This window comes from Chaetodon trifascialis, chromosome 6, assembly GCF_039877785.1.
Source record: "Chaetodon trifascialis isolate fChaTrf1 chromosome 6, fChaTrf1.hap1, whole genome shotgun sequence".
Lineage (NCBI taxonomy): Eukaryota > Metazoa > Chordata > Actinopteri > Chaetodontiformes > Chaetodontidae > Chaetodon > Chaetodon trifascialis.
Window position 1 is genome coordinate 3,933,819 of NC_092061.1, and position 26,118 is coordinate 3,959,936.

A 26,118-nucleotide genomic window follows, 5' to 3' on the forward strand; every position below is an offset into this window, starting at 1 on the left:
CTGCTGTAGAGCAAAATCCTGCGTGTTTACAATCTCCACAATCCTAACTTGATGAATTTGCACAATATACTGTAACTACAAGAATTTCTAATCTTGGGTATTTTTTTTTTTTTGCTTCAAAAAATATTTTTAATTAAAGTTAGTATTGTGTGGCTGCGCGTGAACGATGCCTTGTGTGCCTGAGGTGCAGTTTGCTCTCTTCCTTCTGCTAAGTAACCTCCAGCTTTCACCTGATTGCAGAGCTCTGGAGATGAGTCTGCAGTATTGTGGCTGGACCAAATCCAAGAGGCCATACACACAGCCAACCAGGATGAAGAGGAGGCTCTCACATGTACGCACCCAGAGTTTGAACTCACTCACTCAACAGTTCATTGATGTCCAGTTAATTGTTCTCATGCGGTGTTCAGACCAGGATCTGTATTATTTTCAGATCACCACACAACACTGACATCGTGGCTCATTACTGCTCCAAATTAACACTCATCGCTTGTTTCAGATGTTACAGCTCCTCCTCCCCGACTGATGGAGTGATAAGATGACCTTTATTTCATTTGAAGAGCATAATGAACCGAAATATGAATAAACCGTACATGTTAATGACATGAAGGCGGATCATTTAGTCAGTATTTCCATAAATCATAATGTCGTCTTTCATGATAGATGCTCTGGCAGCAGAACGACAGCAGACACACAGTGTTTCTTTCCTTCTCTGCAGATATTTTCTGTCTCAACTGCTCTGCCAGTTAAAACGATGACATTATTTAGAGACTACGCACTTTGGCACACATTTTTCATATTAATTCTTTATAAAACTAACTCGTTACAACTTGAGGAATAAATACAGTAAAGGTTTGATTCTTGCTTTGTGAGAAAATAGCTGCCCTTTCTCTGGGTTCATCGTATTGTAATGTTAATCTTGTTTCCTTTGCTAGTGGCTGGAGCAGTAGCTGATATTAACAGAATGGTGGCCGAGGGCGACTCTAAGAACACGCTGCAGGCTTTGCAGGTTCCCAGTGCTGGACTGAAAGCGGTGCTGCCTGAATGTGCTGACACATACCAGACTGAACTAGCACAGAGACAAACAAAGAGCGCTGCGAAAGGTAAATTGACTTACTTGCACAAGTATCATAAGAAAGGAATCTGCACAGAGAGGAGTCACCTGGTTTTCAGATTTGGTATTCAATGCAACGTTCACTGTGTCTAAAGGGACATTTTCTGCTTTCCTCCAGGCAGCACTGATAGTGTGTGGGTGAAACATTGCATCAAGGACAGATATCACTACTATTATAACCTGGAAACTAGACAGGGCACCTGGGAAGAGCCTGAAGGATTTGAGCACAATGGTGACCATCTCAGTAAAGAAGAAATCCAGGTACCCTCTACTGTATCCGTCATGTAATGTTTGGTAACACACTGACAGTGACAGTAAAATTGAAAACAGAATATTCCCCACATAGGGTGTCTGAAAAATGTCTAAACAAGCCGTTTTCTCGTAGGGCGTTGTCAGCGGTGTGACTGCAGAATATAACAGGGAGCAGCTGTGGTTGGCCAACGAATCCTTGGTGACCCAGCTGCAGGCGAGGGTCAGAGGTTATCTGGTGAGGAAGAAGCATGCCCAGAGAATGGAGTATCTGCACCGACAGGAGCCACATGTGGTCAGACTGCAGGTAGTGTATGTCTCCTCTGTGAGCGGTGATTGATGTCAGGAATCAGATGAACTTCAGTGATCGCTCTTGCAGCTGTGCAGTAATAAATCAATAGAGGCAGCCATACAAAAGACCACAGTGTGCTGACTGTGAAAAGACCCCCAAAAAAAGTTTATTCAGTGCATCGACAACACATCAAAGACAACACCTCTGAGAATCTGGGGCCATCCGTTCTGTGCAGTCACTGATGGAAAACACACAACTTGCAGCGTGCTCATGCATTTTTGATCATATCGTTCCTCTTTCTTTTGCAGGCTTGCTGGAAAGGTTACAAACAGAGGAAAATGTACAAAGACAGGATGAGCTTGCTTCATAAAAATGTTGCTTCTATTGTCAAGGTGATAAACTGTTTGCCCTTCATAAAAACGCTTATTGAGTGACTAGATGACTGTAAAGCTGTGCAGCCCTTTCAGGTCAATGAAAGCTTTAGCTGCAGTCTGGAAATCCTCAGTCTCAACCTAAAATATTTATCAAATGAATGTGCATGTGCCTGAAATGAATAACACAGCTACCATATCAAACCTGACACAAACATTGGTGTTTTTAGATCCAGTCTGTGGTGAAAATGTGGAAAGCCAAACGTAAATACGGTCAGAGGTTGCAGTTCTTCAAAGATCATGTGAGTGACGCTTTAATCGATAACTGAGCGGCATCCTTTGGATTTGTGTTGTTTGTTCCATGTTGTGTAAGACTCACTGTTGTCTGTGTGTTTAGGAAAAAGAAATCGTGAAAATCCAGGCTTTTCTAAAGGCCAACAAAGCCAGAGACGACTACAGAACCCTCAGTGAGTCAAAAAGGCTTTTTACACTCCTGCAGTTATCTACTGTGTATTGATAAAGATGTGTGAAATTGTAAAATAAAGGATATAAATATGAGTGCAGGTGAAAGACGAGTGCTTTCACTAACTTTCTTATGTGCCATATTTTAGCTGGGGCCAAGGATCCTCCTCTGTCAGTGGTGCGCAAGTTTGTCCACTTACTGGAGCAGAGCCCCTTGGACCTCCAGGAAGAGCAGGAAGTGACGCGGCTTAGGGAGGAAGTGGTCACCAATATTCGCTCCAATCAGCAGATGGAGAAAGACTTGAACCTGATGGACATAAAGATCGGCCTGCTGGTGAAGAACAGGATCACTCTGCAGGTCGGCAGCAGGATTTCATGTTGGTTGACGTCATTCAGAGCTTGTTATCGGTGCAGATTTCACACAGAGGCTATCAACACTGAACTGTGATTGAACTCCTGTCATTTTAAGCTGTGTTGTCCAGTTTGGCGGCTTACTTCATTTGGTGTGTTTCTTTTTTAAAGGATGTTGTGTCCCATAATAAGAAAATGAAGAGCAAGAAAAATAAAGCGAGTAAAGATGACCTGACTGCAGCTGACAGACTGGGTATTAAGGGCTTAAATAAAGGCAAAAGAAGGAAACTGGAGGCCTACCAACATCTCTTTTACCTGCTGCAGGTGGTGCAAAAATTTGTCTAACTCTACCTCACCTTTGCCCTGACTTTAATGAGACATCATGGTTAGTTTATTGGTGCGGTTGCAGAGGTTCACTTCACGCTGCTCCTTCTCTCTTCACTCCCCTTTAGACCAATCCACCTTACCTGGCCAAGCTGATCTTCCAGATGCCCCAGAACAAGTCCACTAAGTTTATGGACACCGTGATCTTCACCTTGTACAACTACGCCTCTAACCAGAGAGAGGAATACCTGCTGCTCAAACTCTTCAAGACGGCTCTGGAGGAGGAAATCAAGTGAGAACTGCAGACATAATCAACACTGCACCAACTCGACACTCACTCACACTGTCGTCTAACTGTACTGGTTAGAATATATTATGATTACACAAGTGACTGTAACAGTGTAGGGTAGTTTTCAATCCCCCAAACACAAGTTCTGTGTTGTTTTTGTTGTTTGGTGGACAAAATCAACTGTACCTCCTCGCCCGCATGTCTCAGTTCTAAGGTGGACCAGATCCAGGACATAGTGACGGGCAACCCAACAGTCATCAAGATGGTGGTGAGCTTCAACAGAGGAGCGCGCGGCCACAACACACTCAGGCAGCTTCTGGCTCCGGTGGTCAAAGACATCATCGAGGACAAGAATTTAGGCATCAACACCAACCCAGTGGATGTGTACAAAGCCTGGGTCAACCAGCTAGAGACGGCGACTGGAGAGGCCAGGTAGGGGACATGTGGTGGTTTATTTTTTACACCACCATAAGACTGACAACAGTGCATAAATGTTTGCCTGCTGCTCTGTCGTCCCTCAGCAAGCTGCCTTACGAAGTGACTCCCGAGCAGGCCATGTCACACGAGGAGGTACGCCACAGGCTGGAGGCGTCCAGTCTGGCGCTACGCTCCGCTACAGATAAGGTCTTGAACTCAATTGTGTCCTCGCTGGATAACATCCCGTAAGTCTTAGGGTCTGTTAAGTCTCACTGTCCACTCGTCCTTTGTGCTCTCTGTGACAGTCTGCTTGTCAGTGCTTGAGCATATTGGTCAGCATGAAACACATCAACACATGACGGCGTCACTGTGTGCATCACATGACAAGACTGTGAGGTGTTGATTCAGCTCATGGGGCCATAATTTGGGGTGGTTGTTGTGTTGTACTGAGCGGCATTATATTTTACACCGTCCCTGTTATTTTGTCCACCCCCTGCATTCTGCCTCAGTATCGCTTCAACAGGAAATGCATGAAGTCAAGCAAGGAAGATGTTTTCCAAGTGCACTTGTATTTTTACTTTATGAAAGTAATTAGAGGGATAAAACAATGTTATTTTCATTTATTTTTAGGCTTTTTTTCATCCTTTGCACTGAAAGATTTCCTTTTTCATGCTGCCTATTGTTTCTATGTCATAATCTTCCTGTTGAGTATTTGTCTCTTCTATTTTTCACACTATTATCCAACAGTGTAATGAGAGCGACGTGACTGAAATAGGGCGAGGCGGGATATGATCATATGCTTTGGCATGTCATTAGCCACTCTTTCTGGTCGTTAAGGTTTTAGTTGCATGTTGGGACACGGTCATTATTGGACAATAATTGCTTTGCTCAAAACACTCGTCTGTGCTCAAGCACTGAAAACAGAAGTTTGCTTTGTGCGCCGTTAACTACACCCAGCTCAGGTCTGTGATCGGGACCTAAACACTCATCTTTTTATTACTTCTTTGATTAAACAAATCACAAGAAAACACCGTTTGAAAAATTGCTGAAAGCTCAGTATACCACAAGATGGTGCCATTTTTCAATTATGCTCAGGGCAAAAAAAATCCCACATAAATAAGTGTGCAAATGCATATAAGGAGACGCTGAAACCATCAGTACTTACTAAGTATGGATGCTTTAATCCTGTGTCATGCCTGCCAGATCATTCGTCATACAGTACATGAATGCATGTTGTTTTGTGTTTGACGTCCCATCAATCTTTTTGTTTTGCATGTAGTTATGGCATGAGATACATAGCAAAAGTTCTGAAGAACACCCTCCATGAAAGGTTTCCAGATGCCTCAGAGGATGAGCTGATGAAGGTAGAAACCCTCGGATGTGTTGAACAGCATGTTTTGATTCTTCTCTGCATGCTTTGCTGAGGCGAGAGCAGTTTAATCTGCCAAAGGTTTCAACGATGTCCTCTCGTCTTTTCACGGCAGATTGTGGGAAACCTGCTGTACTACCGCTACATGAACCCAGCCATCGTGGCCCCTGACGGCTTCGACATCATCGACATGTCAGCTGGAGGGCAGCTTCACTTAGACCAGCGTCGCAACCTGGGTTCTGTGGCAAAGATGCTGCAGCACGCTGCTGCTAATAAGCTGTTTGAGGGCGAGAATGCACATATGACGCCACTGAACAACTACATATCTCAGACATATGAGAAGTTTAGGTAAGACGGAGTATTGACAGAACAAATGTGCTCTGTATCTGGAATAAACATCCTGAAAATCCTTTGGAGTACAGATAAGCCTTGCATGACATCTTAATTACATACTTTTGGTCGATGTTAAAAAACACCACGATGAAGGGGAAAACACATGAGGTAAAGCCCTTCTTGCATGGGCTGTTTTCCCTTTGTGTTTTGGGTGAAGCTGCACATGCAAAAGAAATTTTCCATCTGAACAATTTCAGGAGAAAGCGAGTTGATAAACAAGCACGTTCACCTTGTAAGGTCGGCTTAAGCTGACAGGGAGGAAGTGGAGAATCCCGGTAAAGGAAGAAGCTGTTATGTGCTGTTTCAGCATCAGGAGATGTCTTCCCTGAAATCAGCTGAACTCCTGGTGGACCTGTACAGACTCACAAATAAGAAGGGCTGGGCCAGTGTGTTTGCAAAGTGAATGACTCATCATTACTGGAAATCCACACAGATAGTGGTCCGTTTTCTGGGAACAGGTCCGGATGAGTAACTCACCCAAGCTGACAAGTCGCAGGCACATTAAAGAGAATTAAGCATTTCAGCCAAACAGTGTCAGAGCTAATAGCCTGCAGCCGCAATCTCAGGGAAATCAGCGGTTAGTATTTGGGGCTTAAAGACATAAAACCACTAACTACTGATGTCTGTCCTCTTTCAGGCTATTTTTCCAGTCGGCATGTGACGTCCCTGAACCCGAGGAGAAGTTCAATATTGATGAATACTCAGACATGGTGACTCTCAGCAAGCCTATCATCTACATCTCAATAGAGGAGATCATCAATACCCACTCGGTAAACCCAATCTCAGACATTGTTCAGGCCACATTTCACCTCCGGATGTCATTCAAGACGTCCTTAAAATAACAAAAGATTCATCCTTCTGTCAGCCAGTGGCGTGTTTGTACTGACACTGCAGGCACTGTGGAGTGTTATCTGAAAGGATTCTTATTCTTAAACCAACATGTATGCAAATCTGAAAAGTCAAAATAAAACCAGGCATGATATTTCAGCTCTCAGTGGATCCACTTCCTGCTTAAATCCCACCCAGCGTGGTTATGTTGCCCTCTGCTTTCAGGATGTGCCGTCATCCCTTGTCACAGCCGCTTGCTTCGTTTCTGTTATCGTCCTATTTCCTTTCTTTACATTTCGCTTCCTCGGAAAGGGGCTAGCGGTGAGGGCGTCAGTAGGTTGAAGCCATCTGCGTCCTTCTGTCATCAGTTTCACTCTGCACTTATTCACACGGGCAAAGATGGAGACGACGTGTTGGTTTGAGCAGATGTTCTCTCAACCTTCATTTCGCACAAGATAATTTTAGCATTTCCTGTCTGTTCGCTTGACACAAGAACAGAAAAAGCATGCTTGAAATGGGGACATGATGACACGTCTCTTGTGTTATGTCTCCTGTGGTGTGTGTGAGGAACAGAGTCAGCACTTCATACTCATATTCTACCCGTAAGAGAAACCTGTTGACTCATAAATCTGTCCTGTTGTGTCTCCAAAGATGGATTTAACGAGGTTCATTCACTGTATCACAATATTTCAGTTGTACAGTAAATATTTCAGCTTGTTTGTGAAAGACTAATCACATCTGCATTCGTTCAGCTGCTCCTGGAACATCTGGAGGCCATCTCTCCCGACCCCAGTGACTTGCTGCATGAGCTGCTGCAGGACCTGGGAGACGTCCCTGATGTGGAGACATTTCTCGGTACTGTCCAACACACACACGTGCGTTCATCGCAGGTTAATCATCGGTTGGCTGCAGCGTATTTATTATTTTACACACTGTGCTGTGTGTCGCTTTCAGGCGAAGGTTCAGTCGACCCAAACGACCCGAACAGAGAGAGTGCTCTGAGCCAGCTGGCCAAGACGGAGATCTCCCTCACCCTCACCAGCAAGTTCGAGCTTCTGGACGGAGACGACAAAGACTTAAAGACTCTAATGACAAAGTAAGCTTGTTGTCAGATATAATCCAGCCACTGATGTATATTTAACACCATTACACTGAATCTCACTGACTCAGAAGTGCTCAGCGTAGAGTTTGGGATTTCCATGAACGCTGTGTGTCATCCCCTCTTGACACCGTTGTGTGTTTGTGTGTGTTTTCGTAGCTATCGCTCAGCAGCATGTCTTCATGTCCTTTCCTGCTCTTCTATCATTTCCTGTCCTTAAAGGAAGGGGTTTGGCGGTCATGGTTATCTTGGCTTTGAACGTGTATCCGTGTGGGTCACTTTCTTTCAGGAGACTCTGTTGTGTTTTGTAGGCATATACAATTAAATGCAGTATGGGTCATACATACATACTGTACGTACATACGTACATATGGTGGCGCTGTTGGGTCCAAGCCAGCACCAAAAAGATATTCTGAAAGATATTCAGATATTCTTGTGCTCATGGTGTTGTTTCCTACCAAATTTCATTTCAATCTGTAAAGTATTTTCTGAGGTAACTGGAAGAACACACAGACAAAGGTAACCTCGTTGGGAGAAGGCGATTCTATAGCTGAGTCAGATGTTTTAGGGGTTGCGTGTATGAATTGTTTCCTGATCATGATTTAATGTGGGGAATAATTATTCAATTCTGCAGTGAGAACTGAAGCCAGTGAAACATCTGGACTAAAAACAGCTTCACATGTGTATCTAGGGCTGATCTTTCTCTGTGTGTGTGTGTGTGTGTGTGTGTGTGTGTGTGTGTGTGTGTGTGTGTGTGTGTGTGTGTGTGTGTGTGTGTGTGTGTGTGTGTGTGTGCGTGCGTGCGTGCGTGCGTGCGTGCGTGCGTGCGTGCGTGCGTGCGTGCGTGCGTGCGTGCGTGCGTGCGTGCGTGCGTGCGTGCGTGCGTGTGTGTGTCAGGACAAAGAAGCTCATCGTGGATGTGATCCGGATTCAGAATGGAGAGACCCTGCCCGACATTCTTGAGACCCATGCCACTGCCCCACAGGTGATGTTTCAATCTATTTCCTTCTGTTGTGCCTCACCCATGAACTCAACAGCCATTTTTCTTCGTCACATGTATGCACCAAAACCGTTTTTTGCACTTGCTCCTGAAGGAGGTGGAACATACTAAAATGGTGGAGCGCCGGGCAGTCCAGGATGCTCAGACCCCGGAGGGTCTGAAGAGCAGCCCGGCAGTGCTGGAGGACAGCCAGCTGCCTCTCGAGCAGAAGAAGAGGAAAATCCTGAGGAACCTCCGCAACCTGGAGCAGGCTGGCCTCGTCGCCGTTAGCAACAAATACCAGGACCTCATCAATGACATCTCAAAGGTACAGAGGCAGCTGTCCGCTCACGCCGGGCGATTCGCGCCTCCAGTGCTAACTTATGTTCGGTCTGTTCGGCTTCTGAACTTGTAAAGCAAACCTGTCATTGGCAGGACATCCGCTACCAAAGACGCTACAGGCAGAGGAGGAAGGCCGAGCTCGTGAAGCTCCAGCAGACGCTGACAGCACTCAACTCCAAAACGGCCTTCTACCAGGTCCAGATGAACTATTATGACACCTACATCAAGACCTGCCTGGACAACCTCAACCGCAAGTGAGTTGTACCTCCTTTCCTCTCACTGTGTGCATGTGATGCTTTATGTTAGCGTGTGGTCTGGATGGTTTGACGGATGGATGGATGATTCTACACTCGTGTCTTTGCGTGTCCAGGAATTCTCGCAGATCGATTAAACTGAACAGCAAAGGAGACGATAAGGGCAGCAAGAAGTGGAAGCCACAGTCTCTGAAGTACACTGCAGCCAGACTGCATGAGAAAGGGGTCATCCTGGAGATAGAAGGGCTTCAGACAAACCAGTGAGTTGAGCTGTTCACCAGTCAGTGGGAGTTGCCTCGTCAGCTGTCTTTTCATGGGAAGAAAAATATTATTCAGGGTGTTGTTCAGTGAGATGACGTCTGTCCTCATGTCCCACCTCACCTGTTATTCCCACAGCCATTAGCACGCTCTCCATGTGTGTGAGTTCAAACGTTAAACAAATTTAAGCTGATCTGAGTGCTATCGTCAGTTCCCCCAAGCTCTGAGGAAATGCTGATAAGGGCTTTCATTTAGTTTTCGTATGTCTGCAACAATAGAGCTAAATGCTGTGAAATGATCAGCGTGTTTTTTACCCGCTTGCTGAGCCGTCACTTTCATGTTATTGTTTCTCTTCGTTCAGGTTCAAAAATGTCATGTTTGACATTTCACCCACTGAGGAAGTTGGGGATTTTGAGGTGAAGGCCAAATTTATGGGAGTTGAGATGGAAAAGGTCCAGCTTCATTTCCAGGTAAACATTTCCCAAATTCATCAGAATGTCACAAAATAAAAGCAGCTCACCGGTCGACACTAAACCTCCATGGCAGATGGTTAGATTTCCTGTTTGCCTCGTTGGTCTGCTTGCAGGAAATATCATGGAAATAAAGCAAATATTTTCCCACAAAGACAATTCTCTGTATGTTTGTATGGAGTGTGAACAGACAGACATACAGGACTTGATGTGTGAATGAAGGTCTGTACAGAGCAGACAAAAACTGTAAAAACCTTGACTGAAGACTTCCTTTAAATGACAGTAAAACAATAACTGAGTGCACTCCCATATAGAGGTTATTTATCTTACATGTTTCTCGTTTGCGTCTGCTTTGCACTTTGTGTCCAGGACCTCCTTCAGCTGCAGTACGAAGGCGTGGCCGTCATGAAGATGTTCGACAAAGCCAAAGTGAACGTCAACCTGCTCATCTTCCTCCTCAACAAAAAATTCTACGGAAAATGAGCAAGTGCAGAACACGAGGGAGGAAGCAGCAGGAGAGGACGGGGAAATAGACTGTGCCTTCTGAGTTCGTTCAACACAAGTAATTTAATCAGAAAACATGAGGTGGCAGGACAGTTTTTTTTTTCTGTTTATAATTTCACACAGCACAACAAAATGAAATGTTGTTACTGTCCAGCTAAACGTGTCCTGTTCGATATTTTTCCACGTGGTGATTGTAAATGTGATGTATTTTTAAGAATGAAACTGTAATGGTCTTCGTGTTTTGTATGTAAAAGATGCTTGGAAACACTGTCATTGTTACTTTGTGTGCTGGAACAACCTGAAGGTCTCGCTGCAGATCTCAGTGTTTCCATCCGGCCTGCGTGACCAGTGCCTTTTAATTCAAGGGTTTAAAGAAACATGTTTTAATTAATAAAACATTAAAACATTTTACGAGCTGCAACTGATGTATTTTTAATGTGTTTGTCAGTATATGTGATTTCTAATATTTGAACAATGTGCATAATAAATTACACATGTCCACGATTATTTGCTGTCGTCTGTGTGATCAGTATTATTTTAATTATCCGTTCTATTTTTTAGCAACACCAGTTTTAACCTCCTCCAACCTCAAACTACTTTGAGGATAAATATTTTGGTGTGCAGATGGAGGTCACACACGTGTCTAATGGGGAGGAGATGTGCAGTGAGGCGGAGGCGGAGTATCCACAGCAGGCTGTAATAACATGTTTGAAGCTGGCAGAAAACCACTTCAACAACTCCTCTGGCAAACAGATCATTTCAACACACTTGTAGGTGTAAAACATTTGGAGGATGTACAGTAACGCCATGGTTCGGCCGTCAGTCGGGTTGTTGGTGTTGTTTTCTCTCCTCAGCTCTGCGCTCGCCTCCGAAAATGGTAAGTAACCATGAAGTAACCAAAACTTTGAACTTTATGATAGTTCATAACGGATTATTGCGTAATTTTATGGAGTTATACTTTGTACAGGCATGTACTCTGCTGGGCTTTACACCTGCATGATGGGGTAACATTTACTACATATCAACGCTTTTAAATAAATAAAGCATCTCTGGTTTAAACAAGTTGGGTTGTTAGAATGCTTCTTATACAGGATTGGTACTGCGTTCACATTCCCAACGTGTCCGGACAAATTAGTGACTGAGAGTGAAGAATGTGCCCGTAATGAGAAACTTAAGCCATGATTAAAGTTTTAGAGCTGCTGCTTAATGATTGGTCAGTGTGTCAGTCTGGCTGACAGCATGCAGCAGGTCAATGGACAGCGTACCTCAGAGGTACTTTTATTTTACTTGAGAAATTTCATGTTCTGCTACTTAATGCTGATGATTTGACAGTGATGGTTAAAAGTTACTTCACAGGTTACGATTTTACACACAAAACATGATTAGCTCATAATAAATAAGTAGACTATGATCCATTTCAAGACTAACCAACAATGCACCTCAAAGCAGCTCCCCTCAGACACATACTTAAATGCTGCTTCGCCACAGGTGAATGATTCAGTAATAGTCCAATAATACATAAAGAGTGCTAGTAAAGTATATGTTGCTGATAATACTCCACTTAAATGATATTGAAGGCAGGACTTTTGTTTGTAATGGAGTTTCTCAGCCGCCTGGGTATTAAAATACCTCCAGTCTCTAACTGTATGAACCCAGTCATGTTAATGTGTGTAGTTCCACTTAGTATATTTGTAAAAAGCCAGAAATAATGAGTAATATTGGTGTTCATCGTGGAGTCTGCACTACACATTATAGTAAGACCTTAAGCAGATGTAGCTTTAAAATTGGGTAACCTAACCCTTTAAAAAGTAACAGCATGTCTTCAAATATGTTGCATCTTCACCTCAGAAAGGAGCATTTCCAGAGAAAACTGATGTATTCTGTTTCCCTCCATCTCCTCGAAGGCTCAGCGCCGCTCCCTCGGACGTTCTCGGGTCACTTTGTGATGGTCACTGCTGAGCCTGTGGACTACCTTGACCTGTCTGTGTTAGACAGTCTGAGGGATGACGGGGGGTCCGGGTCAGGGTCGGAACAGGAGCCGGTGAAAAGACACGACCTCCACGGCCCACGCCACCATCCCCAGAAACACTACTTTGTCTCAGAGGAAGCTAAAGGTTTTCTCCAGGGTCGCCTGGCAACGGGCTTCGTCCCGACCATTTATACCCTCGTCTTCATCATCAGCGTGCCCCTCAACCTCGCTGCCATGGTGATGTTTGTGCACCACATCCGTCCCAGAAAACCGGCTGTGATCTACATGCTGAACCTGGCCTGCGCCGACCTGCTTTTCGGCCTGCTCCTTCCCTTCAAGATTGCCTACCATTACAACGGCAACAACTGGATCTACGGCTCCTTCATGTGCAGAGTCGTCACGGCAGCTTTCTACTGCAACATGTACTGCTCCGTGCTGCTCATGACGTGCATCAGCATCGACCGCTTCCTGGCCGTGGTTTACCCCATGAACTCGCTGACGTGGCGCAGCCCTCAGACGGCCTCGGCCGTGTGTGCCGCCATGTGGCTGTTAGCCCTCGGAGGAGTGTCCCCTCTGCTGATCTCTGGGCAAACCATCCATCTGCCAGACCTGGGCATCACCACCTGCCATGATGTGCAGGATGTGGAAAACCTACAGGCTTATTATCTTTACTTCTTCCCAATCTACTCCTCTGTCTTCTTCTTCATCCCTCTTGTCTTCACTGTTGTCTGTTACGTGCGTATCATTCAGGCTCTGGCAGCAGCCAACGTGGAGAACCGCTCCAGGAAGACTCGAGCTGTGGTGATGGCCGTGGTCGTGCTGGTGGTGTTTGTGGTCTGCTTCACCCCCACCAACATCATCCTCATGGTTCACTATGTTCAGGTGTCCCACAAGTCCAGTGACAGCTCCTACCAGGCGTACCTGCTCTCCATGTGTGTGGGTAGCCTCAGCTGCTGTCTGGATCCAGTCCTCTATTACTTTGGCTCCTCTCAGTGCCAGAAGCAGATGGCGGCGCTGCTCAGATGTAGGCGACTGACCCAAGCAGAGAGCAGCTCAGGAACGCAAAGTACAAGAACCAGCGGGCGGACGGACAGCAGCAGGTCATACAAGATGGACAGTGTTCAAAGTGGCCTGGGGAGCCAATACAGCAGGCTAGTGGCTTAACTGCATGGACGCCAGGAGCCTGGCTCTGAGAGACTCTTCAGACTTACACACACATACGCAGAGCATGACACATCAGGGTCAGTGTGTGTTTCAATCCTCGCCAAGGAAATGCTTGGGTTGGATCAAAAGAGTGTGTCCAGTGTCTAGTCATGCTGGATCATCTGCACTTAACTTAGCTTATTGGATGTTTCATTGTTTACGGAAAAAAACGATGACAACTTTTTGTTACTTTGCAGTCATGCATCCACCAGCCTGACAGCGTGTGGCATCCAGTAAAACTGTCCGACTTTCTTTCCATATTTTTGTTTCATATTCTCCTTCTTGCTGAACCATAAGGATTAAAGACTTAGTGTATAATAATAATAATAAAGTTTTAATCTGAAAAATATTACAGGTGATGTAGTAACCGCATTATTGTAAGACAAAAAGAACAGTTTTGACCCCAAATTTTCATAATGCAATTCAATATATCATCATCTGTTCTAGGTTTTTTAAGGACATATATCAGATCAGTAATTACTTGATGCACTGGCGTTCATGAAGCCAAAGCATACATGTAAATAGCAAAGTCTGTGCTACATCAGAGGTAATTCAATCAAAACAGCACTACTACACTATACATATTCTTGCTTATTACAGTGTTGTTGTATCTCTTCATCTCTTTATACTGCAGCTCAGTCTGCACTCTCTTTGTCGTCGGGGCACAGCTCTGAAACACAGGAAAACATGAACAAGATGAGCTGTAACAGACAAACACAAGAGAGGAAATATTCCCTGAGCAGCATGAAGAACATTGGCTCCATTTCCATATCCTGGCCATGTGCAGCGCTCTTTATGGAATTACTCTCAACTAATGAAGTTTGCTGCATTAAGGCATCATGTGTAATCGTATTTAAATGTTGCTTTTCACAATACAACATCTCCACCTTGTGGCAACTTGTGTAAAATGTTGTAAAGACCTGGACTCACAGGTCCAGCTTCGTTTTTAGCTCCAGTCTTTTCAGGCTGCTGAAGAGTTACTCACCTATTTTCTCATCGTAGCTGTGAAAGTTCTCCGGGAAGTTCAGGCACCCAACTTGCTTCTTGAAAATTTCAACGTCTTTGGGGTCTATTTTCCCCGTCCTTGCTGAAAGAGGGGGGGGTTATAAAAAGGAGTTACTACACTTGAAACTCTGAGCCAGTCTTGTTAAAACTGCTGAGGACTTACTGAACTGCAGGATGTATCTGCCAGTGACGTCCCCATTTCGAAAGGTGTCTGTCCACAGCAGGCAGTCAGAGCAGGTCTGCAGAATGTGTCCTTTGTGGTCTGACAGATTTTCTTTAAAGGTGGACAGAGTGACTGATCATCATGCAATATTATCCATGTGGAGATCCGCTGTTGTAGATATCCTGTGCTTTTATTCATGCTGTAAATATCATGTGGAAGACAGACGCAGCTTCGTCTCATGTGCTAATTACACACATCCTTTGTTTGACGTTCACTTACTGCGAAAAGTGGTGGCAAGTCCTGAGACTGTGGCATTCACCTCCCCCAAGATACACCGATTACTGAGAAACAAGAATATGTTGTTTTAACAAGCTTAGAATTGAACATGGTGCACCTTTTATTAAATTTAGTGCTACAAACTCTAAAGATCTGCCCTACATATTTAATTGAGTTAATCATCAAACTTACAAGCAGCGATCTCCCCAACGTAATGTCACAATTTGACTGTCGGATGTGGGAGACAAGTCTATCCAGGAGCTTTTCAGAGCTTCCAGTGCCTTGTGGTATGGTTTGGGGTCACCAGCTCCCATCACATACACCCATTTCCCAAAAACCTTCACATAAAAAGTCAAAATTTCTGTAACTACATTAAAAAATACATATATGTGCTTATTGATAATGTGTTTTTTAAGTCAAATCAACCATCAGTGGAGTAAATAAGACTCAAAAAGCATCATAAGCATAACTTACCATTTTGGGGTCCTCTGGCATAATGGGTTTGACCAGGTCCTTGCAGTCAGGTGCGGTTGCAGCACTGAAGGAAGTGAGAGCCAATAGAAATACGACAACAGGCAGAGCCATGGCTATTGCAGAGGGGTGAGGATGAGAAGGAAAGACAGCAGCACTGCAGAGGATGTTGCTGAAGCTGCAACAGAAAAACGTCTAGCACCGATTCATTTTCCCTCTGGGGTTTCAAACAAAAAAAAAAAGGTGTTGTGCAAGTGCTAATATGGGGGAGGGAAGGGGGGTTTCCACTTGCTCGGATGCACCAATGAAGGTTTTTTAATGACCATGCAGAGCCATGCAGATTTCCTTTGCTCAGCATTGAATGGCAAGCTCAACGGTCCTCTGCTGCCAATGCTGCGCCTGAACGAGCTCAGGCAAAGTGCCACGACTTGTCCGGGACTGTTGAGACAGTTAAAAAGGACCTGAAGCAGCTTTTCTCCAGCAGGACGAAGGCTGCTTCCCCGTGGGTCTGCGCAGACTCCTTGAGGCGACAGTTTAAATGTTTGACGTCTTCTTTCTCCCCCTGACAGTGACATTACCCAGTGACGGGCTTTGTTGAAGTTTCTGGGAACAGCGGTGCATTTGAGAAGAGCTGTAGTAGTTTGGATGAAGCGTATCATTTTACATACGGGTCAGCAGAGCGTCTGGCATCTTGTATTTGAAAAACGACCAAGAAATGTTGGAGCTCAGAAACCAAGCACTTTTTGTGAATAAGGGTAGGAATAAAGGACTAGAACACAGAGCAGAGGGAGACTGAAAGCTGCTTTATTTACCCTACACAAACAGTTGAAAACAGTTCACACACTCAATTATTTACAGGTTGTTAAACTGACTTAAAGGAAGCTTGTAAGTGTTTTTCATCCATTACTGTACCTGCCAGAACATGCCATTCAGATTTCACATTTCCTAAACTAAATCACGAGAGGTCAAGCAGCTCAGCAAGCAGAGACACACAATACTAAGACTACATATGACGGACCACAGATCTAACATGACGCTGGAAACGCACGCGCAGCTCACATTGCAGCACTATTTAGCACATGCTAAGCTGGGTATGTTTGGGTGTGTGCAGGCCGTTCACAGGGCTGCCACCTCGGCTCTGCTCTGCTTTACTTTGCAGTGGGCTGAACCTCAGTTTGCTCGCTCTCTGTATTCTCTGCAGCAGCTGTAGTGGCTACCCTGTCATCTGGACACAGATCTGAAATAAGAGAAAATGATCAGTGAAGAAAGTGGCATGAAAATAAACGTATATAATTTAATTGGAAAGATGTAGAGCTGCAGTGATGGCTAACCTTTGCCTCCAAAGTGGTACTCTGGGAGGAATTTAAGACACTGCGCCTGCTTCTTGAAGGTCTCTAACTCAGATGGCTCCAGGGTGCCGGTTCGTGCTTTAAAAGAGCAGCCAGAGACATAAAACGTGTGGGTGAGGTGGAGGAAGACAGTAGAGACAGATGGCAAAGTAATATCTCAGAGTACTGACCAAAAACTGTGTATTTTTACTCAAATCAGTGATGGAGGAAGGAAGCAAAGCCTTACTAAAGAGGAAAATGTATCGTCCCTTTGACTTGCCGTCAGGGAGGAGGGTGGTGTCTTCGGACAGGAGGCAGTCGGAGCAGGTCTCGTAGAACTTCCCATCATGATATGAAGTGTGACCATTGATATTAACTGCAAAACATCAGGAAAAACAAGGCTTCTACATGAATGCATCCACAGTGCAAGACACTGAATAAGACTTTTTTATTTTCATGGATTGATTTGAAATGCAATAATACGTAGAAAACATCCAGACATTGCATTTGCAGCCTCACGTGGCTGTTTACTTATGAAATCCACCCACACCGTGTTAATGTGCTTTGGCTGCATGCATCCCCCACATGACATTACACAGCATAGAGAGAGAGATGGTGAGTCAGGGCGTAAACAGAAAAACACTATGAATATCACAAAATACATACAAGTGGTGTGAGTGGTCATTCCTGAGACGGTGGCATTGGCTTTACCCTGAAGGCATTTATCTTCCCCTCTGTGGTGAGAAAGAAGAAGAAATACTTACAAGCTCCAGACAACACAACAATATAACATCACATGACTGATCATTTGCAGTCAGCAGCGTCCTCACAGGCGATCGGCCCAGTAGACGGTGATGACTCCGCTGTCTGACGAGGCTGACAGCTCCACCCAGGAGCTGTTCACCGTCACCAGGTCGCTCTTCAGGCCAGGCTGGTCCCATGACCCCACATGGAGCACCCACTTCCCATAAATCTGCCACAAGAATTGGTTTGAAAGCGATAGATGTATCACGCCTTTGTTCTGCCATCATTGTTATTCTAATGAGATACAAGGTTCATTTGCAACCTTGGAAACAGCATCTGAAGATTTGCAATTGGATTAAACAATGGAAAAAGGGAAATCTCTGCTAACAATCTGAATTTCTATCCTAAAAGCACAGTTGTTGTTTCTGGTTACATAATGTACAGTAGGCTTTATATACAAGATGCATTAATGTTCATGGGAAATTAGATACGCTTTACTAATTTAATCTGCAAAGCCAAGATAATATAAACCAGACTGCAGAAGCTGCACAGACGCACTGCAATTTTTATAACAGCCCTATTTGTAATCCCCCTGCAGCACATTTTAATGTAAGTAAATCTAACACACACACAAAAAAAAACAAAACTCAGCTATTCAAGTTGTATTATCAGCACCAGGCTTCAGAGCATCCTCACATGCGACCAGCTCATAACAAAGGATCGTGGATACTCACGGGGCTGTGGCTGTCCAGTACCAGAGGCTTAACCAGCTCTTTACAGTCCGGTTCAGATGCAGCACCCAGGGAGGCGAGAGCCAGCAGAGCAACAACCAGCTGTGCAGCCATGGCTCGAGACAGCAGGCAGCCAGAGAGCAGCACTAATGTCAGGGATCCTGCCAGCTAGAGCCTCCTCAAAGGAGCCAGGGGAAGTGTTGTGTAACAGTGGGCTGGGCCACACACACACACACACACACACACACACACACACACACACACACAGGATTCACCACAACGTGACTGTTTCTAAGGGGAGTTGAAACAAGGACAACGGGATTTGGTTTTGGAAACTCATCCAACAGATTTATGTCCCCACAATGTGAGTAATACACATTCCAACACACACACACACACACACACCTGAACTTATACGATACCATCAAACCCTACCGATGATGAGGATGATGATGATGATGGCAGAAAACTTCCTACAGCTCAACCGGGATCAAACCGTTCAGTGTCTGAGTGCATCAGGACCGCAGAGAGCGTTGGTGTTTTTAAAAGGAGGCTCAAAGGTCACCTTTTTAGTTTTCAAATGATTTCTTATACTCTTTTAATTCAGACATGTTTTACCCGAGCACATTTTCTTTTAGCTTTTAGGTCCTTTTATTTTATTCAATTTTAGGTTTTAGGTCCTTTATTCTATTGTCTGTTAGGTTTTAGCTCCAGTGTTTCGTCATGGGGGGCCTCCACACTGGGAGGGGTGTCTGGTCTGCCCGCTGGGGCGTCGTCCTGGGGACCCCTCGGACCCGGAGGACTGGGGGGTTCTGCCTTGCGTGTGGCGTCCACCCCGGTCTGCCCAGGTCAGGGGACCGGGGGGCTCTGCACTATGTATGGGGTCCACCCCGGTTTATCTGGGTCGGGGGTCTTTGTTGCGGCGGCGCTCCCTGTGGCCATGGGCTGTGATCCTTCGCAGCATGGATGAGCCATGTTATTACACCGACAGTTTCGTTGGGGTGGGCGTATGTGTGTGTGTGTGGGTGTGTGTGTGTGTGTGTGCATGATGTAGGTCTGTGGACATGATGGGGGGGGGGGGTTATTGCTATGATATTGCTATTTTATGTTTTTATCTTTTGTCAAGCACCTTGTGTTGCATTTTTATGTATGAACGGTGTTAACGCATATTACAAATAAAGGTACAAATAAAGTTTGATTGATTGGTTGAACGACTAACTCTGAATCCTCCAAAAGCTGCAAAAGGTCCCCTCTTGGTTAGTTACATAAGCAAAATGTCCTCACTCCCGAGGTCTAAAAGATGGATGTACAAGCATACACGCACGCACACACACACACACACACACACACACACACACACACACACACACACACACACACACACACACACACACACACACCTCTTTTCCTGAAGGGAAGGACATTAGAAAAAAGGAGAGCGGTGCAGCTCTTCGTGTAGGAACATGGGTGAGTTTTATTTCACGTTATCACAACAACCTCGCACATGTGACCCGCCAGAAAGCTCATTTTACGACAAACAACTATTAACCTGCGTTGTGAAACAGCTGTGTTTCGGCAGTGCGACCTTACAATTGAGACTGTGCGAACTCCAAACCATGGATAGAACAAAGGAGTCGTTTCACACACACAGTCAGCGAGGGCTGTGCGTCCTATTTATTCTGTTACATAACAGGCAGCTGGCAGAGTCTGAAAAGACCCCTGGATCTTTCAATATGTGAACACCCCCCTGCACAGAGTCTCACACACACACAAAGGAAGAGAAAATAAAGAGACACACACACAAGCGCAGGAAAACTAAAGACGCGCACACACACATGCACGACACAAACACAGAAAGGTCTCTTCTCCTGTCTCCATCTCTTATTTCAGCTCTGGCATTTCAGAACGCTCCAGAAAGTTACACAAAGTGCTTTTACTTGCTAATTCGTTGCAAAGACACATGCAGATATTTGGACATTTGCTTTGGCATCAAGTAACTTCTTGTTCCCTCCTGCAGGTGCATCTTACATAACATGTTTCGAGGAAGTTCAGATCCTGGTCAGTCAGTTTTTTTTGTTTTGTTTTTGTTCTTTCGGGGGATAAATCACCACCATCAATGGCATCACCAGTACTTCACATATGTGTCACAGTATAACCTCACACTTCATGTGCATCCTGTGAAAGAATCGAGGACTTATCACGTTGCCAAAAACACTGTGGTTCGGCTGATCTGCCCCATCTTCTCCAGCCCAACAATGTGTTCAGAGGTGCTTCGCGCTGCCATTTGTCTGGCTTGGGTAATAAATCCCATGTTGTTTTTCATGGCCCCGTACCAATAAAGGTTTGGTCTGTAAAAGAGTCTGTCAAAGCATATTTCCTTAGTTTGTGTTTTTGCTCAGTTGTGATACTGTACAGTGATAAGATGACGAATAAAGATCATATTCAACCTTAAAAGGGAAGCTTATATAACTCACACATGAAGTCCTAAAGCAGTGGGAGAGTTTCTTTATTCTCTTTATTGATGCGTACTAACAAGACAGCGCTAACACAATAACCTTCATTAAGTTGCAATCTTTTATTTTTAATGATGTCGAGCCACACTGAGGCAGCGAGACTGCAGTTTCCGTTTTAAAAAGTTTGAGATACGTGACGTTTAAAGGAGAGCCTGGTGAAATTAAGTGACAGGAAGTTACCAGAACATGAACAGCCACCATCTTTCTGTTCTTTCATGGAAGTTCACCACACAGTGCAAGGCGACGTCTGAAGGGGCAACTTTCTCACAGCCCTGTCAGACTGCTGCACTCCATCCTTCAAGGGGCCATCTTAAAAGCAGACTGCATGAAAAGGCTGAGGTAGAACAAGAGTATGAAGTCAGCCAGCTGCTCCAGCGCTGCATGCTAGTTAGTCCCACAACAATTCCACTGGTCAGAGAAACTCTCACTACCTTGCAGCCTGTTTTGGACAATGTTTTGCAGAAATTGCTGGACGCTCACTGGACCTTACTTAGTAGTGTCAACAACATATGCCAAGAGCCAGAAAGTACAAACAGATCACATTTATGTAAAACAGAAGCATGCAAGCATACAGTGTTGTCTATTGTTAAGCTTTATACTGCATTTATAAAAGAAAGAGGCATTCAAGCGCTGTCCATCATGATGATTGCCGGTAAATGTGAAGTCATTTTATTCAGTTGTCTTTAATACAGCAATCTACTGAGAATATCAGCCTGCCACGATGACTAACTTCAACAGGTAAGTAGCTCTTTGCTGCTACAAGGTGAAGACAAACTTAGGAAAGGTACAATCACTCTCGTCAAATTAAACTCCAATGCAGCGTGGAAAAAAAGGCGTCCTCTTCACGTCTATCAAGACGTGATCTGTGAGACACACAAGCATACTTGAATACAAATTTGACTCATGGACTAACTTCAGGTCTCATAGATTTGAGGTGTGGGAGACAGCGGAGCCTCCCGCATGCATTTTCTCTACTGTTCTTCCTCCTTTGCATCTGTGGTGTCGGGGCACAGGTCTGCAACAGAGGCAGGAAATCAGGTTACACATGCTTTGTGACTGTTATGTGCAGAGTGGTGAGGGCAGAGACAGACTACAGCATCTTACCTGTGGTTTCTCGAAAGTGGAGCTCTGATTCAAACTTGAGGCACGCAGCCTGTTTCTTGAACACTTCCAGATTAGAGGCGTCCATTTCCCCAGACTTTGCTGGAGGGGAGGGAAAAGGAAACGTTATCTCAGGTAACTAGCCAAAACATTTCCACCAAAATCTGAGTCTTGTGCACAGAAAGCTGTGAACTCACTGAAGAGGTAGAGGTTTCTGCCCTCTCTGGTTTCCCCGTTTGTGCCCTTCGTCACTGAGCTGTCGATCCAGACGATGCAGTCTGAGCAGGACTTCAGGTGCTTCCCAACATGCTCATGAGTGGTGGAGTTGAAGTGAACTATTTGACATAAACACAACATTAGCATAATGTTATGCACTTAGAGCATTTCTAGTGCGGAAGTGTGGGCTAAAGCACATGCAGTAATATGCACCATCATTTACTTACATGTGACCTTGGTGGTGTTCCCCGTGAAGCTGGAGTTAACGGAGCCGTGGTGACATTTTCCACCCCTTTCAAGGAGAGGTGAACACGATAAGCACATGCAGTGAGCCTCACAGTTACCTTATTGCACCGGTTGCCTTAAAGATATTAACATTCAGAAGAGCAGCAGTTACATTTTGTCTCCCCAGCGAAGGGTGTAATCATCGCTACCAGGCAGGGGTGAGATATCAATCCAGGAGCTGCTGACAGTCTTCAGCTCCTTCAGGAGCTCTGCGTTGTCTGATGTTCCAGCATGGAATATCCATTTTCCATAAACCTAGACACAGATGTGTATATTCATATTCATATGTCTAGAAAAACTCTTGGTGAAGTGATTTTGAACACAAATGTAATTTTGTGTCAAATGTCATTTTCTTAGCTTCGTGGGGCGCCTTTGAAATCTAATCAAGGGCAGCATATGGTACATTTAAATAATATGCATTAGTCCAACCATCAAATTGCTTACAGTCAACATTATTTACCTTTACCCATTATTACCTTCGGATTTCATTACAAAGGAAATTAATCACAGTGAATGTTTAGTCATCCAAATCTTCCTTTGTTGGTGTGTTCATGTGCTCTTCCAGCATTTGAGATGTCAGTGCTGGCTGCTAAATAGTCTTTAATGCAGCTACACTCAACTCAAAACTCAAATTCTGCTCATTTTTGCAGCATCTTCACCTGTTATTTTTTCTTCAACAGCTTGATTTGAAAGCAACTTTTGGCTACTAGAGGCTCTCAAGAACCAGATGTTGTGGCCTCATGAACACATCACAAGCAAAGAAACAGTCTTGCCTTCAGTTGCATTAACTCACAATGATAACGTAAGTCATTTTTTTTTTTTTTTAAACTCAGTATCTGCTTTATCCTGAATGTGAATGCTGAGGACAACGTACCCGGTTTCGATCTTCCAGAGGTTTAAGCAGCTCATCGCAGTCATGATCAGACGCAGCGGTCAGAGAGGAGAGAGCCAGCAGTGCCAAACAAAATTTAACAGACATGATTAGAAGTCAGATGAAAGGCGACTAGAAAGCACAGCGACAACAAGATAAGTCTCCTCCTGCAGGAAGGCCACTGTGAAGATGAGCAGACGGGAGGTCATATAAATATGGGAGGGGGAGGGAGAGAGAGAAAGAGGGAGACTGGATGGGTTGAACAGGGACATGGGTGGTGGGCGGACTTCAGTATGTTTTGTGTGCTTGTGGAAAGGTGCGATTGTGCACTAAATACATTAACAGAGGAATTTTCGGCACTGCTGTGAGAGACACACTCATATTTGCAAATGACTTCTTATTTGGTTTCCTGGCACAGAAGACATAAATATTTCAAATATGGTAAATGTTTTATATGTGTTTGTGTGTAAGAAACACATTTATTTGATGGTCTATCAGTGTAATATAAGGAAAAAAATACTGTGGTCTTCTTTGTGGTTCTGCCAAAGGTTCCCTCCTTTCGTTCTCTGTTGGGTCGGATGAATTATTCCCTCTGTGGGCGATCGTAGTCTCACTCTTTGTCTGTTTGTCGTGTGCTTGAGGACAGAAAGACAGAAAGAAAGTCATGCAATATGCAAAGATCACATAGTGTGAGGTGTGCCTCTAAAGCGTCTTCCTCTGGATTCCATCCACAGTGTTAATCAATTTGTAAAAAGCCTATTACATCACTGATTCCCCCAACTACCGTGATTTGTGGGTCTGTGCAGCAACAAGTGCTGGGTTCCAGGAAGCTGCTGTCCTCCTGATGGACCGTGTGTTTCACTTAAAGAAACAGTTCAACACTTTGATAAATGTGCTTATTCTCTTTCTGGACAGATGTCTGTTTGCTAAATGCAAAGCTGTAGCTTTATTTGCTTGAGAAGGACTACACAAGTTACTGCTATTGCCTGTAATTTTGCATTTTGAGTCTAGTGGCTGTTGTATGGTTTCTACTTTATTCTATTTTTATGCACTTTTAATTATTTTCTTTACATTTCTCCATGTATATGTACTTTTGTGTGCTTGAAACAGCACGAGCATGCTTTGTTACGTCTGTGGCTGGAAACCTGGGATAAGGATGGAGACAACATGTCAAACTGTGTGAGCTGCAGAGTGTGAGCGACTGACTGACCCTGAGTATTGCATGACTTGAAAAGAGGATTGCAACAACGCTGCTTCAGAAGAATGAGCCATTGATTGACCGTGCAGCAGCCTCTGTGCAAGCTGCTGCACACAGACAGACTTTTATACATTATACATAACATACGTGGATCAGTTCAGCTGCAGGGCGTCCTGGCACAGATGTGGCGGTCCTGGGTGTGTCCTAACGCCACTGGATCAGCAGTTTATGCTCCCAAACTAGCGTTTCCAAATGACGCGTGTTATTGGCACAGCACCAGCACCCAAATGAGAAAATCCACTCGAGCCAGGACGTGGGCTGACGTCGTCCACTGCAAAGGCAAATCCAGCAAGAAATTCAGTAAGAGCACACAAACAGTCATTGTACCACCTGAACCTCTGAGCAGCCTTGGACTTACCTGACATGTAAATAAAGCCACTTATCAGAACGGAAACATTTTGGACTTCATTAGGAAAACAGGGTTAAACATTGACCAGCTGCCCAGCAGCCCCCCCCCCCCCCCCCATCCACACTTATCTGCATCAAAATCAGAATAACCTCAATCATTGTGAACACAGATGACCTCAGCACACCCTGTAGAAAAGATGCAGCCATGGGACAATTCGCCTGTGTTACATTAGCTGAGCTCTGCAGGACTGTCAGCGAGTCTCTGCACTGACTTCCTGTGACATTTAGAATTGATTTTAAGGTCCTAGGGCCGAGCTACATTGCTAACTCCCTCGCTTATTATTTGCCTTGAAGAACACTGTGATCATCTGCTGCTGGTCTACTGGAGGCGCAGCAGCAGCTGCAAGAAAATCAGGGCCTTTGTCAGCTATGCCCCAAAGCTCAGGAACACACTGCCGACAGCTCGCTGAATGTTTCTGAAAGAAAGCTAAAAACTTAAAGCTACGACCTCCCGATACAGGTCTGACATGCACTGCTGTACTTCTTTTAAATTGTTGTAGTTTACCTGATTTTATGGATTTTATGTACTCTATTTCTTAACTTTCCTTTCATCATTATTAGTCAGTGGTCTTACCTTGTTTTTACTATCATCATCTCGTGGGTTTAATCTTATTTTACATTCATTTTCAAACCCTGTGTTCGTGTTCATTGTATGTCTTTTTATGCGAAGCGCTTGTTGCATGTGTAAAACACTTTGAGCTGCATTTCTTGTATGAAAAGTGATACACAAACAGCTGTTGTTATTATTATTGTTGCTGCTGTTTTAAGGGAGCAGTTATTTTAAGCCAAGTCGTGATCTTTCCAGAAACCTAACCAAGGAGTTTTTGCAGTATTTCTCAGCAAGTGTTATTGTCAAAGTGAAATGGCTCATTGCACATTTATTATCGGTATTGTCGTGTTTTCATGTCCAGGCCCACCTCTCTAAATCACTGGTGCAAAAGTTCTGTCACAAAGTGGGTGGGCAGCCATGGCAGTGCCAGTAAGTCTGGAATTAAGCTCAGTTACAGAAACTGGTTTTGGCCTGAACACAGTCAGTCTTTGTTCTTCAGTGTTGTCACATTGGAGACACTGTTGTGCTTTACAATACAGGCAGCAAATTGGGCCACAGCACAGAGAGACATAACCTGTGATCGCATTCAAATTCACCCTTAAGTGGCTTCGCTCATATTCATGTTGACAGAGTTGTGACGAATGAAAAGAGCTGACGCTTTGGC

General features: G+C 44.5%; 3 protein-coding genes across 3 annotated transcripts in view; 2 read left to right on the forward strand and 1 right to left on the reverse strand.

The window, feature by feature from the left end:
• The window catches only part of iqgap2 (IQ motif containing GTPase activating protein 2), a 28,873-nt gene extending 18,005 nt beyond the window's left edge, over positions 1–10,868 (forward strand). The window contains exons 16-38 of the mRNA XM_070963692.1: positions 241–331; positions 933–1,100; positions 1,230–1,372; positions 1,497–1,667; positions 1,961–2,044; positions 2,254–2,325; positions 2,421–2,490; positions 2,635–2,843; positions 3,008–3,160; positions 3,289–3,452; positions 3,657–3,881; positions 3,971–4,111; positions 5,146–5,230; positions 5,351–5,583; positions 6,266–6,398; positions 7,209–7,311; positions 7,411–7,552; positions 8,453–8,540; positions 8,650–8,862; positions 8,970–9,130; positions 9,247–9,390; positions 9,750–9,858; positions 10,228–10,868. Of these exons, the coding sequence (XP_070819793.1) occupies positions 241–331; positions 933–1,100; positions 1,230–1,372; positions 1,497–1,667; positions 1,961–2,044; positions 2,254–2,325; positions 2,421–2,490; positions 2,635–2,843; positions 3,008–3,160; positions 3,289–3,452; positions 3,657–3,881; positions 3,971–4,111; positions 5,146–5,230; positions 5,351–5,583; positions 6,266–6,398; positions 7,209–7,311; positions 7,411–7,552; positions 8,453–8,540; positions 8,650–8,862; positions 8,970–9,130; positions 9,247–9,390; positions 9,750–9,858; positions 10,228–10,341 (3,216 nt within the window). The 3' untranslated portion in view covers positions 10,342–10,868. The remainder of the gene's footprint in view (positions 1–240; positions 332–932; positions 1,101–1,229; positions 1,373–1,496; positions 1,668–1,960; positions 2,045–2,253; positions 2,326–2,420; positions 2,491–2,634; positions 2,844–3,007; positions 3,161–3,288; positions 3,453–3,656; positions 3,882–3,970; positions 4,112–5,145; positions 5,231–5,350; positions 5,584–6,265; positions 6,399–7,208; positions 7,312–7,410; positions 7,553–8,452; positions 8,541–8,649; positions 8,863–8,969; positions 9,131–9,246; positions 9,391–9,749; positions 9,859–10,227) is intronic.
• Positions 10,869–11,105: 237 nt separating this feature from the next.
• f2r (coagulation factor II (thrombin) receptor) lies at positions 11,106–13,793 on the forward strand. Its single transcript, XM_070964826.1, has 2 exons — positions 11,106–11,239; positions 12,267–13,793. The coding sequence occupies exons 1-2, from the start codon at positions 11,155–11,157 to the stop codon at positions 13,493–13,495; spliced, it is 1,314 nt and encodes a 437-aa protein (XP_070820927.1). The 5' UTR covers positions 11,106–11,154; the 3' UTR covers positions 13,496–13,793.
• Positions 13,794–16,233: 2,440 nt separating this feature from the next.
• On the reverse strand, positions 16,234–18,566 carry LOC139332741 (saxitoxin and tetrodotoxin-binding protein 1-like). The gene is made up of 6 exons (XM_070964827.1): positions 18,256–18,566; positions 17,608–17,750; positions 17,444–17,511; positions 17,025–17,153; positions 16,781–16,876; positions 16,234–16,686 (listed from the first exon to the last, which is right to left on the reverse strand). Exons 1-6 carry the CDS (start codon positions 18,364–18,366, stop codon positions 16,598–16,600), a joined length of 636 nt encoding a protein of 211 aa, XP_070820928.1. The 5' UTR covers positions 18,367–18,566; the 3' UTR covers positions 16,234–16,597.
• Between the last annotated feature and the right edge of the window lie 7,552 nt (positions 18,567–26,118).